Raw genomic sequence first — 14185 nt, 5'->3', positions numbered from 1 at the left:
GTGTGGGGGGGGGCATTTACCACATCTGAACTAGAATAAAAGCTATTGAAAATGCACCTTCCCTTGTTGACTCATCTGTTGTAAGATGAACAGTCCAGATGCTGCATTCCCATCAAATACAGATGAATAGCCCTCCATTAATGCCCGATGATTTAAGCATGCATTAAAATATGAATACGTTGTTGTTAAAATGTTACTTAAGGCTTTATATTTATATATTTAAGGCACAATTATGTAAAGGTATTAATGCTCTTAACATGCACTTATTGTTGCTTGATACCTGCTATTGATGTGTCTGTTTGAAAGCAAATACCATCCACCCATTAAGCAGTTATTGAAACAAATAAGCCTAAGATAATTGGCTTTACTATTCAAGGGGTGAGTGATGTCCACTTCAGCACGGGTAGAGCAAAACATTTTTAAATATAAGTTTATTTAGGTATAGGTGTTTTTATCATTAATGATATATTAAATGTGTTATCATTTGAGTTGAGAAACATATTTCGTCAGAATGAACATAAGCAGGATTATATTTTTTTTTCCCAAGAACATTTATAAGATGATACTGAGAGGAATGCATATTTGACTTCATTTTTGTTTGTCAGTGTTTCAGGTGTTTGAAAGATTTTGTTAGATTGTGCCGTGATTGTGTGCATTTATTTATTTATTATTATTATTATTATTATTGGATTGCAGAAGTATCAAACCGGGTTTACACTCATATCATAAGCACAAATCGAGTTTTTTTTTTATGACTTCCCAAAGAAGTGCAAGTCATCATAAGCATAGGCTTGTGTGCTTCAAAGTACTTCATTTCCTGTTAATATCATTGGAGAAGGCGGCATATCGTGTTCCCTCTTCCTCTCTGGGGAATCGGCAGAGAACCACAGACTCGGAATGAATCTCTGAAATGACTACGCTGCTAAGTCTGAAATGTGTTTACTGCCATTTTGTTAAGGCGTCATAGGGAAAGTTGTATTTGAATCTTGTCTGGTGGAGCACTTACCCTGTCCAGCTCAAACTAGTCTTCCCCCTTCTCCAATTTGACACGTAATTCAGTTATGTGTCAAATTAATTAAGCAGGAGAATGAAAGGCAGCATTATGTGCAATCCAGGCTGGTGCCGGAGTCTTTAAACCCAGTGGTAGTCAAAGCTTTTTTTAACCCCTATAAGATTACTATTCTCGATTCCATTATCTGCAGAAAGCACTTTTTTAATGGGTCCCCTGCTTTTCCGGTCCTTGTACTCCCGTCCGTATGCATAGGCTGTATGTATTTTTCATGTTCGCATGACTAATTCATGAGGCTCCCCGCTATGCGATATTCCGTCTTTGTTCTTTGGCCCATCTCTCAAATATCTGAATCTCAGGATCTCGGGGGACTTCAGAGGTTCTTGGAATCTTGTCTCAAATCAAAGACGCTGAGATAAACACATCGGCTCCTCGTGTAATTTGTTTCCGGTTTCTGTGTCTAACCCCTCTGTTTCGTCGAGGTAGCGCAGAGCCATGAATTAAAGCTATCGTTAAGCTGTTCCGCGTATCGCAGCCTAGCGGGTAGCAAAACGAAGCTTGTCTGAGGGGCACAGGAATGACATCCCGCGCGTTCACCGCCCCCTCTTTTGTTACGTTTACGTTCGTACGGGCGCGTCGCCGCTCGGCGGGGTTTCCGTCGAAACGCGCTGCGATTGCACCCGCGTTGCTCCTGCGTTGTTCCGGGTCCCCAGCATGCACTGCAGGTTTTTCTCCCCATCCAGAGGGAGACAGATGGCAAAATGCATTCTGGGGAATGTATGAGGCTTTGATTGCTTTGAGGATGGTTTCTTAACCAAAAAGGAGCATCACATTAGCTTATTTTAATGCTTAATAAATCTAAAAAACCAAGTTTCTTTGGCCAAAGGTGAGGTAAAACATTTATGAAATTATGTTGTTAAGTTTTACTTTACATGTTTGTGAAAGAAAACAAGAAACATTCCCTTCTGTTGCGTTGGTATACGTGAAATGGTAAGTGCAGTCAGTTTAAAAATTTGTTCTCTAATGAACAGGATGTGTCTTTTGTTGCTGTTCGGAGTAAATGTTTAAGAGCATCATAAATTGCCCATGCACAGGAGCATTTAAATGGCGCATGAAGCTATGAGTATGCAGTGATTTTTGAACCCCTTCCCAGGGTTTTGGGGAAAATTGCCATCTGACAGCACAGTTGACAGCACACGACTTTCACCCTGACCCAGTTCTTTCAAACCCGCGTACTGTCTTTGCATTTTTGTCATGCGTCCCACAACGACTCTGTAAGAGCAACTTGATTGGAAATTAATATCACACTGGTTGAAAAGGGTGAACGCTTGGTAGATTTAAGACCCCGCCAAGTGAGTTTTTGCCCTTGTGAGCTTACGCAAAGCAAATTGAGTATTGATTTATCTAATGGGATGTCTTTCCCAGCATTAATGGCTTCTGTATGGGGGGAGGGTGGCTGGGTGGGGCGAGGAGTCTTTGTAAATAATCTATCCTGTTTGTATTGTCATTTTTTCCACGGTGCTCAGCAGAGGCTGACGTCTCTCTCTGGGTGCGGGAGCCACATAATGGAGGCGTTAGGCCGATGTGCACACGCACATAGAAAAATAGGGCAAGAGAGCTGAAGCTGTGTGCGTGTGTGTGTGTGTGTGAGAGTGTGTGTGTGCGTGTGCTTGAGTGTGTGTCCAAGCTGCTGATATTCTAACAGTTGAGCAGAATGTGAGTAATTCAAGTAATATCGTGCTTTGAGGACGCCCTGTATGAAGTAAGGTACTGTAAGAAGGCCTGTAAGAAGGCCTCGAAGGTGTAATTTCGTTAAAGATTTAGCATTTCAGCCCGATGAGTCTTCTTACTCACGTGTGAAAATGGAAGCACTCGATTCATTCTGCCAAACCGTATAGTTACCGTAACGTGTTCAGGATCCAGTCAGCATGAGGTCATATTTGCATATTTTATGGATTCTGAATTGATGGAAGCTTTGATTTTGACATATATTTTTAAAAATGATTATTTCTCTTTTTAACCATCTCCTTGCAGCATTCAGATGCTCGAGTCAGCTGCCTTAGAGCACTTAAGAGTCAGTTTGAGTTTAATAATGTATGCTAAATCACCACCGCAAAATGAAAAGCTGTCAGGTCAGTTTGTTTTGTCGAGTTCAGACATTTTGGCCTCCCTTTGCATTTGCGCGAAACGTTGCATTTATCTCTTTTGCGCACCTTTCTACCAGACTTACTCCCGTGTCCGATTTCTTATTTTGGATTCCCGAGGGAGGTCTGCGCCGAAGCGTTTGTTTAACCGCGGAATAATTGAGCTGTGAAATAAAACAAAAAAAAAACTGCGCCGGGGGAACACAGGAAGAGAGATGTGTGAAAATATTGTCTCACATCCAAATCCAAATGTGACTTGTAACTAATTGGTTCTCACCAGCCAGTTTGTTCAGTAAAACAAAATATAATCCTTCCTTGGCTCATGGGTACCTCTGAACCAGCCCTGGGTACCTTTGAGCCTGGGTGGGGATTCCTGGATCAGAAAAGGTTGAAAAGCCATCTCTTTGGCATTAAAAAGACTCGCTATCCCAACCTGCCTGAAGAGGAAGAACAGCCCGCTGAGGCAGTCTGTCCTCATTCTGAAATCCTCGACCGCCATGACCAAACCGAGTCTTTCTAGAGGCCCCGGCATCGCTGGAGGTGCGGGGTACCAGGGGACGTTAGTGTGAGCAGGGCCCCTGGCCTTTGCCGGCTTTTAAGGCCTTAAGTACCTGAAAGGAGCACTTATCACTCCACCGCCCGCTGGGACGTGGCTGGAGCCGCCGCGGCCTCACCACCGCGGAACATCGACCCAGCCGGGGGGGCCTCCGGGCGGGAACGAGCGTCCGCGCGTTAGCAGGGCGCCGCCTCCCGCGCCCGATCCACCGCAACGGTCGACGGGGGGGGGCGTCCCTGGGTGGAACGGCCCGGAGAGCCCGGGGGGTCCCTCTCTTATCCCCCCCCCCCCCCCATCGTCGGATCATCCCTTCATCCTGTCCACTCCGTCAAACGATTACTCCCTCCTCCCCTCCGCCCCCCTCCCCCCCCCCCCCCCCCCCCCCCCCGCTCCCCGTCGCTCGCTCGCTCGCTAGCTGGAATCCCAGGGCTAAACCGCTGGGACGCCTCTTAAAAGCCACTCAATTCCTCCATTAGACCTTGAACCTGAATACACGGCGGGCTTGTCTGCAGGAGGAATAGTGTGCTTAACACCAAGAGCAGATGAAAGCAATTTACTAGTTACCAGATTGAATGGCGCTCACTCCCAGGTCCCCGGTCCCTGGAGACGGCGAATCAGAACTCAACACAAATGATACTAGCCGTCTCTTCTCTCGCACAGAGGCCGGTGTCACATGATCACAGTTTTTCTATTATGAGTATCGTGTCACGTATAATCACGCTGCGTGTAATCGTCCTGTGCTGTGTTCCTGCTTAGCCTCAGAGTGGCAGAAATCTTCTTTTTTTTATGCATCTCTCAAAGATTCATCTCTATTTTTCACAGCTATATACTCGGTCAGTTCTCGTTTGATATAAACTGTTGTCAGTTTTACTCTCGTTTATCCCATAAGAAATGCATGAAATTGCATCTGCGGTTGTCTTTCTTTTTCTGGTTACAAGGATAATCAAGATATTTCCAGTGACAAAGCACTTTTTTTGTGTCAAAAACACACTGTTCGCAGTGCAGTCCCACATGTGCAGTCCCGTAATGTCTTTCCTTAACTCAATGGCCAAAACACCTCAATATATTTTAAAGGCCGTCAGTTCTAGTAATGCAATTGGTCCCAAACCTAAATACGTGCGGTAGGCCTAGCCCTTATCACGGGAGAGAGAACACACGTGGATCCGATGCCACGTACTTAGAAGTGAATCGAAGAAAGAAATCCCCAATTTAAGTGCGCTGACGTTTGTTGTACTTTCTCGTCGGTGTGCTGTTTTCGCTCGGTCGGGCACGCAGTTTTTCCGATGGAGTTATTCGCGGTTCTCCGGGCCTCGTTTGCGGCTGGCCGGATTACGGAATTCCATTTCCCCTGGCCTTAATGTCCCCGATAATGATGCGTATCGGGCTGACGCCGCACACCTCAGCCCAGGACTCTCTGCCGCTCTGGTCGATGGAGTGGCTGTGGTAAGTGTGCGAGACTGCGCGTAGGCTTCTGCTTCCAATGTACTGGAGCACCTTCACGTGATGCATGCCAAGTGGATGCCTGACACACACTAACACACACACTCACATGCACATACACACGCACACACAAACACACACACGCATGAACACACACACACACACACACAGGCAGAAACACACACGCGCACACGCGCACACACACACACACACTTCGCTCCTTAATACACCCTGCCCACATTTACTCTTCGGAAAACCGGGTTAGAGTATGTGATTTGTAAAACGAATACGTCTCTGACGCGCACACGCGCACACGCGCGCGCGAACACGCACACGCACACGAACACAATTAAATTACCCCGGCGCGGGGCCTTAGCCCCGGCGTATGGATTTGCGGGGCGCGTATAATTTGATTTCTCTAATGCGGCTCTCTTCCCTCCTCCGCCACTTCAAACGGGCGACGGAGGCAGCGATCCTCCGGCTCACATCTTAATGAGCAGATGTTCCTTCGCCGGGACCCGCGGAACGCTGGGAAACCGCGGCGTCTCGGGTGCCGCCTGGAGCTCCTGATAGGAGGGGGGGGTGGGAGGGGGGGGGTGTCGCTGAAACCGTTTAATTACCTGGACTCGACCGTGTGAAGGCTGTAAATATTTTCACAGGTAACGGAACAGGCTGGTGGGAGGGGAGGTGTGTGTGTGTGTGTGTGTGTGTGGTGGGGGGAGGGGGAATTATGTCATTATGTCCATGCCCCAAAGGATCATGGGAGAAGAAAAACTAGCAGGATTAAATGACAACTTCTGCGGATTGCTTCGAGACTTCAAACGCGGCGATTGCCCAGGTTAAACTCATCCGGTGCGCGCTTGTATTCGCTGCGCTTCCCTCTGAGAAGCTTGGCCCTCCATTTTCTTTTTAATCAGCGCGAGCCCGCGCACACCAATCGGAGAGAGGCCGTTACGTTCAGCGCCTCCCTGGTTTTGGGTGACGGGCACACCGAGTCGTTGAGCTGAGTGAGGTGACTGGAGGGATGCCGCTCAGACCGTAACGAAACCGTTAAGCGGAAGACATTGCTTCTGCTCAGAGAACTGCCTGGTGGTTGTTGCAAAGAAGATGCGAGCAATCCCATCACTTGCAAAAGAAATGCCGAAGTCAGTTTTATAGGCCTTTCAGTTTTATAGTCTTAGTCCCAAATGAATAATATGTGTGCCATAAATGTGTGTGTGTGTGTCCTCCTAACCAATTTAGATTTGTCCGCTTTAGGGGACATGTGTCTCTTAATATAAAGAACCATATAGCATACTATGATGAAATCTACACTACAAGGATCATTCAATAAAAATATTGTAATATCATTGAAAATATTTTCTGTACACAATGTTTTCGTCATCCAAGATCCTTGTATTCTGTTAAAAAGATTAAAATATTTAAACTCTTTCCTCAGGAGGATGTGTGTGCGTGTGCATGTGCATGCATGTGTGTGGTGTGTGTGTGTACACTAGTTTATTATACAACCAGCACAGCCCTTACGGAGTACATAAATACCGGTTCATCAGAAAAGGTTTTGGTGGCAGTTGGGCTCCGGGGGGAACTGCAGCCGTGACGTTCCTATGAAGAGGATGAGAGAGAAACCCCCAGCAGCCCCTCGGCTGCTCTCTTTGAAGCCCCCCAGTCAAGTGGAATTGATCAAAAGGTGCCGCTTTGCCAGTGGCGATCTGTTCCCAAGGCCGGCCTCCGAGTGGCGACGCGCTCCTGTCTCCGCGTTCCCCCAGAAACGAGCTACTCTTTGAGACCCTTGAGGAGCGTCCTGGGGTAGCCTGGGAAAAAGAGGAAATTAGACTCTGTCAGCTGGCTCTGCGGAAGGCTTGATTCACAAGCCTAGTATCTGGGGGGTTCATGTGCCATATATATATATTACAGTCGCCTGACAAAAAAAAAAGATTAAAGAATAAATTGTTCAAAAAAGAACGGCATCCCTTGCATACTGCTGCATTTAATTCACTTTTTTACTTTCGTCAACCGTGAGTTCCACGTATTTCCTCTTATTTCAACCGTGGGTTCCTATCTCTCTTCCAGGTACGAGCTGGGAGAATACCGGTAGAATGCATCGCAGTTGTTATTGGTCTGTCTGTCCTTCCCTCTCCTCTTTCCTCTCTTTGTCTCACTCCTCTCAGTGTGTTCTGCTCCGTATCTTTCTTTTGTCTCTCTCACTCCCTCCTTTTGTTTCCGTCTCCCTGTTTTTCTCTCATTGTGTAAACAGGCCGAGTGATAGCATTGTTCACGTCGGTGTAGGGCTCACGGTATATCATACGGAATCAAGGCAATTAGAGTGACTAATGGAGGCAGCGTGCCATAAATCCAGCCTGGTAAACACTGCTCTGGAACTCAAGCTGTTTCCGTGCCGACGCGGACTTCTCTACTGGTGGGCTCATCTGTGTTAAACGCAGCAGATAGGAAAGGCTCACCTCAGTGTGTGCGTGTGTGTGTGTGTGTGTGTGTGTGTGTGTGTGTGTGTGCGTGTGCGTGTGCATATGGGTGTGTGTTTGTGTCTGCATGCATGCATGAGAGTGTGTGTATGTGTGAGAATGTGTGTGCGTGTGTGTGTGCATTTGTGTGTGTGTCTGTGTGTGTGTGTGTGTGCATGCATGCATGGGTGTGTGTGCGTGTATTTGTGCGGTTGTGTGTGAATGTGTGTGAGTGCGTGTGTGTTTGCGCATTCATACTCGGCCATAATCCAAACTGAGAAAGAACACGGGGGTAGGGATGGGATCTGTACTTATTGTTTATTCATGAATGCCTTTTTTTGGGGTGGAGGGACAATGTCATATTTTAAGATTTAATGATTTGAGCAGCACTTAGAGCCTTAATGAGCTGCCAGAACAACATCCCATGCATGGAGTTACAGGAAGGGTAAAAGTTTTAATTATATTAGTATTGTGAGCACTTAGTGCAGATGGTAAATCATTTGAGGATCCAAAGGTACAGTATATGTTCATTAATCTCAACAGCAGAAATGCATCTCTGAGTAATTCATATAATATTAGATGATATAACTGGTCTGCCTCCAGTGCAGTGTAAGTCCTTTTAGCTTATATATATTTAAGTCCTTTTACCTCCTATTTGTCTCTATCTTGTAGCCATGGCCTACAAATTTAATGGCGATATGCAGTTCTGAAAATCACTTCACTGTTGGACAACACACATTGATTAAATGTGATTTCACTTTCAAATCTTTGGAAACTTTTATCCCTCTAAAGAGTTTTATTAATTGAGCATGAAGTCATGGCAGATGTTTTATGGCCTGACACACCGCTAGACCTGACCTAGTAGTTTACGTAGGCTATAATTGAAAATAATTTCACGCATTTTTGAAGAGTCTTACACATTTCACATTTGTGATGATGCAATCAGGTTATTGCATTATGTATTAACTTGAAGCCTCTGTGCTGACTTTCAAAAGATGTCCTCCAAATTTCAAGAAGGACCTTTCGAGAAGTTCTTTCTGTAAAATCAAAATTTTCTTTTATTTCACTGTACGACAAAGTGTTTGACTCTTAAAATCAGCAACTTCAAAGTGCTATAAGTCTTAAATGTTTCTACTTCAATGCCTAATTTTATACAAGTATAAGAAACCCTCAAACAGCGGAAGTATCTGAGTGGTGAAGGAACGCGTGTAGTCTTACCCGGTGCTACTGGAATGGTGTTAATAATAATATATCAATTATCTGACTTCAAAATTGTGTTTTAACCTTTCCTTTGTGCTACATAGAAGGAGACTGCAAATGATCTGCCAGTAAGGTGGCTCTATACGGATCGCTATATATCTGGGTAGACACTGACATGCCTCTGGTGTGTGCAGCCTACATAGATACAATTGTGACTACAAGGTAGGCCTGAAAACTTCAGACTGCTACTGCTACGGCTTCCCCCAGGCACAGGCTTGTTCTACTACTTTATAACTAGGCTACTCTAGCTACTTCGCAAACACCACATTTTAAAATTAATATTAGCTTGGCCTATAGATCATCTACTAATATACAAACAGTTAGTAGGTCTATCGAGTATACGTAGAATCACCCATTAAAAACTGTTACTGTTTAAAAATAATTTTGATGTTAATACTTTTAATGGCAGGCCTAGATTTTTAGCTAATGACTTATATACATACTTATAGTGCTGTGTATGTGTGAGCAACTTCCCATTTTTATCGAAAATGAGTTTTTTTTGAGATTATGATATCAAAAGGTAGGTTTATAATTTTTTAAGGTTTCAGGTGATTTGAGCTTTCCTTCTTAATTGGCACCTCAATTGAAGCGGGCCTTCATTTTAATCACCCTTTTTTCCAGGGGATTGAACTTGTTTCATGAGTCTCATGAGTCTTTGGTCAGCTCTCGCTCACTGGAAATCAGTATTTCGATTTATGTTATCTGTCTTGACAAGGCTCAATCTTTCTTTTAGTCGGCCTTGCCACTTTGATTGATAAAGTCTCTCCACCCAGTAAAGGTTTTCATGCACTTTCGTGGTTGACTTTGGAGCGCAAATGAGAAATGTGACCTTTCCCTGTTTACACATTAATGAGAAAAAGAGGTTGTAACCTATTACAGGAAAACGGGTTTGTATCAGTAGAAAATTAATAAATGCCCAGCTAAGCTTGCATTTTGCAATTACTTTCAATTTGTTTTAGTAGGTGACAAACAGCAATAGTAAATGACATCCCCTTGATGCAGAGATGTCAGGAAAATGTAGTTTCTTAAATGTACATTAATATTCTCAAAAAACATTTTTTTTGGTCTTCTTATTAGCAAATGTATGTGTATTTCATTAAGAGTTGTCATGTACTCAGTTCAGATCATTAATAATTTTGAAAGCTTGTATTCTCTTTCCATAACTGATTACTACTGTCGCATGCATTATTTTCTGGAGCATCGTCTAATTTAAAGTTTTATTGTCGTCATAAAAATGATATTGACAGAAATGTTTTGGCCTTCGTCGGCAATGGCAAAACAGCACGTGTGGCTGAGGCTCAGACTCAAAATGGCGGAATCAGCGTCGTGTGTCGAGGCGCGCTAAACGGGGTAGCCGGCGCTGCCAGAAAGCGAGAAATGACATTGTAAATATTCACGAGCGGATGAGAAAGTGTATTAAATATTAACCCGAGAGCTGCTGCTGGCTCTCTCAGGCTGCTGCGGGTGCCGCTTGTATTTGCTGAGCTCATTTGTTTGTTGATTTGTTCCTTATTTGTTTGAAATGGTGAATAATTGAAGCGGCCTGCTACGCTAGGTTTTACAGTCCTCTCAAAAGATTAGATAAAGATGCTGACTCTCTCGGCAAATTAATCATCCGCCACACTTTTTAAAAGTCTGCGCTCTGTAATGAAGTTTTTTTCTCTTTCTCTCTCTCCCTCTCTCTCTCCATATATCATGCACCCCCTCTTTTCCTAAATCCTGCTATCTTCCTCCTCTCTCCCCATCTCTCTTTCTCTGCCTCTATCTCTCTTGCTTGCTATCTCTTTTCTTCCTGATATCTTTCTTCCTCGCTCTCCCCCTTTTTATCTTTCTCCTTCTTTCACACCCTCCCTCCCTCCTGTTCTCCTTCCCCCCCACACCCCACCCCCTCTCAGGTGGATTTGCTCATACCCACTAAAATCACGGGCATCATCACCCAAGGAGCTAAAGACTTTGGTCATGTGCAGTTTGTGGGCTCCTACAAAGTGGCATTCAGCAGCGATGGCCAAAGATGGACCACATACCAAGACGAAAAACAAAAGAAGGACAAGGTGAGCCCACCTCTATCCTGTTCTTTTATATAACTTTCTTCCCCTTAAGATCCATAAAGATAAAGGCCCTGCCTTAAGCAATAGATGCCTTTAGCAGGCCTAAACCAGGCAGCTATTCCTCATTCTCTGTTTCACCGAAGGGAATGAAGTAAAAGCACAACCCCAATCAAAGCGCTGCATCTGGATCTCGTCTCCTGCTCCTGACTTTGTGTCACACGTCACAGGCAGACAGGAAAGGTCTGGGAGAAGCACGCTTAAATTCTGTACACGAACATTGGTGCACGGGAGTGTGTTTGACATTACGTCCAAACGCATGCTACGAATGCGTGCAGCTGCCCTTCTTCCATGTCAGAGCTTACATTGCATTAAGTCCTAAAGCGAGATGCCATACAAACACATGGCTCCACCCGCACGTTATAAGACACATTGAAAAAAGTACTCCCACTGGTGATACTCAATCCCCCCCCCCCCCCCCCCCCCCAAATATAAAATGGTGCTTTAAAGCACTGAGGTTTGAGCTGAGCATGTGTTATTGTTCTTAGCAGTGGGTTTTTCCTCAGATTTCGGTGTGTATGAAGAGGGCTTTAGACACTCTTTTAGTTTTGCTCGAGATGATTCTTCCCAGTGCTGCCGGGGATACTGTTTTCCTCTTGCACTCATCTGTAGAGATGACAAAAAGTGCTTCGCGGACGGCTAGCGAGGGGCTCGCTGCAGCTATTCTTAGTAGTTTTAGTGCCACATAATGCGAGTGAAAAACGCTGAACTAGATCTAAACGTTAACATTTGAACGCAGAATCCGGACGTGCTTCTCAGGTTTGTTAAGACCATAAAGGGATGAAAGGCGGCCTCGGGCTTTCCTGAGGATACGCGAGCGCCGTTTCTCTTCGTCTCGTTGCTTTGTCCGCTGCGCGTCTTTATTGTAGCCGGGCGCGGCGGCGGCGGGGGATGATTTACGGCTCTCGCGTGGCGGGGAATCGGACGCGGGCCGTAACTTTTCTACGGCTTCTGCCTGTGCGGCATCGCATTTAGACGCGGCGCGCTGAGCACCTCGCTCCCCCGCCTCAAAACCCCTCCCTGCACAAAACTCGCCACGCAAAACAACAATGCCCAGAAGCCCCGCCCGCTGCCCGCCCACCCGCCGTGAGACACGCATCAGTTTGCCGATCTGGTGCATAATTGATCTCAAAAAAAGAGACCAACATGAAATGCAAAAGGCATATATGCTTGGGATGTTTTTGAGTTATGGCAAGCAAGAAATTGATACTGAAACTGTATATAACAGACGCTCTTATCAAGAGTGACTTAAACAGCTCACGTTCTTTTTCAGTCCACCCTCCTTTTGCATTTTTGGCTTTTCATTCAGACAGGTAGAAAGCAGAGAGGGCAACGGGTAGACCATAGGGACCACAACTCCGAGGGTATCATGTCAGGGGATCGAGCCCCCACCCGTATGGGGGGGGGGGGAACTTGTATGACCCTAGAGCCTGCCACCTTACAGACTGTGCCACTCGTCTTGCCCACAACATAAGTTGGTTACACTCAGGCACTACCAATACCTCAAGGGTACAAGGACAGCAACCCAGCTGAGAACTCAACCTACAGCTCTCCATTTACAAGGCCAGGTCTAGTTCCAGAGACCACAGCATGTACACAGCAGAACATTTACTGATCTCCAAGAGTAGATTTGGTCCCTATCACACTCATACAAACTCTAAGACTTGATTTAATGTTGAGAATGTGCTCATCTGGGAAGGAAAAGTAAGCATGTGCAGCTCAGATCTCTGGCTATGAGGAAAGCACATGGAATATATGTTCCATGTTCCAATATTTAAATCTGATTATGTCCTTGCCCTGATTGACAGCCATAAGTAATTTCCCATTTTAAAAAATGTAACACTTTCTGCTCAGCCAATTTTGTTTTATTACAATACATTTTTAATGCGCTTTTGAGAACAGAAATGTACCAGGAATAGCTCAAATTCCGAAAAAAAACTCAGTTATTATGACACATGCCACCCTTCACTGGGCCCGTGTCAATGGAAGCCTTTATCTTCCAATAAATTGTCAGTTTACGAGGTTGCGCGCAGAACCCTTTTCCATCTTCCATCGGGTTTATAATTTTGATTCATGTGACGGCCTTTAGATGCGGGCCACTACGTCCAGATTGCAATTCTCAGCTCGGCGATCTCTATTTGGACGCCTGGAAAACATTCTGCCTCTCGGTCAGACTGGCATGTGGAATAGGACCACCCATAGTGCCCCCATCCCCCATTCAATGGCAGGCACCAGCAGACATGCCAAATGATTTGGAAGACACTAAATGCCCTTACTATACAATGCCAGTGATAATATCCCCCATCCTCCTATTATCCCCCTCAGTCTTTAGTGATGGTTCTGCTTGGGTCATTTTTCCACTTACAGTACATACTGTAAGTCTGTTATTGATCAGCTAGGGAGAGCAGTTTCATCTCCAAGGGTCAAAAGGTCAGAACAGGCCTGGTCTGTCATGCGGAAACCCATGACAACCAGGTGTAAGCCTAATTCATAACCCGTCTTGACCTCGGAAGTGACTCCACACCGACTCCTAGGGGCGGAGCTCTGCCAAAAACACCGAATTCCACCATTGCCACGGGACCACGGGAACATTTTTTCTGCAATGCAAGGCCTGTCGGCGTTACAGCCTTGACGTATCGATCGGGGCAATCATGCGCAAACGGCGCTAATTTATTAGCATTTAATCGCACTCGCTCGGGGCGAAGCTGAAGGGGGTTTAATTAGCTTGGGGAAGCCCCGCTGTCTCCCGGGGGGGGGGGGGGGTCAGGGTTGCTTTCGAACTTAATGACGAATCGTGCGTCCGTAAACGAATATGACGATCTACACTTAGGCGGCTAATGAAGGTGCACGCGCTGGTATCGGTCTTTGTTTAGTGGTGCTAGCGATGCCGGGCTCAGGGGTGGGATTAACTTTGATTGGGAGTTTATTGCCTCTCGTTTGGGGGTCCGGTTAGCAGAAGGCTTTCCTTCGTCAGCGGTGCTGGGTGCTGGGCGTTTTTTTTTTTTTAGGACTATAATGGCTCAGCGAAGTTACAAACCAGAATCCTCGCAATGATCTCTGCAAACTGACTGAAATAAACTCCAGGAGTGGATTTAACAACGCGAGAGCTTCAGATCTGAATCTGATTTTGTACAGATGCATTTTTATCAGAATGACAGGTAAACAGTCTGTCACAAACAATCATTTTTCCCCTTTTTCGTTTTTTTTTTCCA

General features: G+C 45.4%; 1 protein-coding gene across 2 annotated transcripts in view; it reads left to right on the top strand.

Annotated features, from left to right (window-relative positions):
- LOC118206781 (EGF-like repeat and discoidin I-like domain-containing protein 3) overlaps window positions 1-14185 on the top strand; it is a 149536-nt gene that overhangs the window by 122339 nt on the left and 13012 nt on the right. For both annotated transcript variants that reach the window (XM_035379847.1, XM_035379849.1), the window contains one exon: window positions 10764-10919. In XM_035379847.1, coding sequence (XP_035235738.1) covers window positions 10764-10919 — 156 coding nt within the window. The remainder of the gene's footprint in view (window positions 1-10763; window positions 10920-14185) is intronic.

The sequence above is a fragment of the Anguilla anguilla genome, chromosome 10 (assembly GCF_013347855.1).
Source record: "Anguilla anguilla isolate fAngAng1 chromosome 10, fAngAng1.pri, whole genome shotgun sequence".
NCBI lineage: Eukaryota > Metazoa > Chordata > Actinopteri > Anguilliformes > Anguillidae > Anguilla > Anguilla anguilla.
Note: the sequence above shows the minus strand (reverse complement) of the source record. Positions and strands in the feature narration are given on the sequence as shown.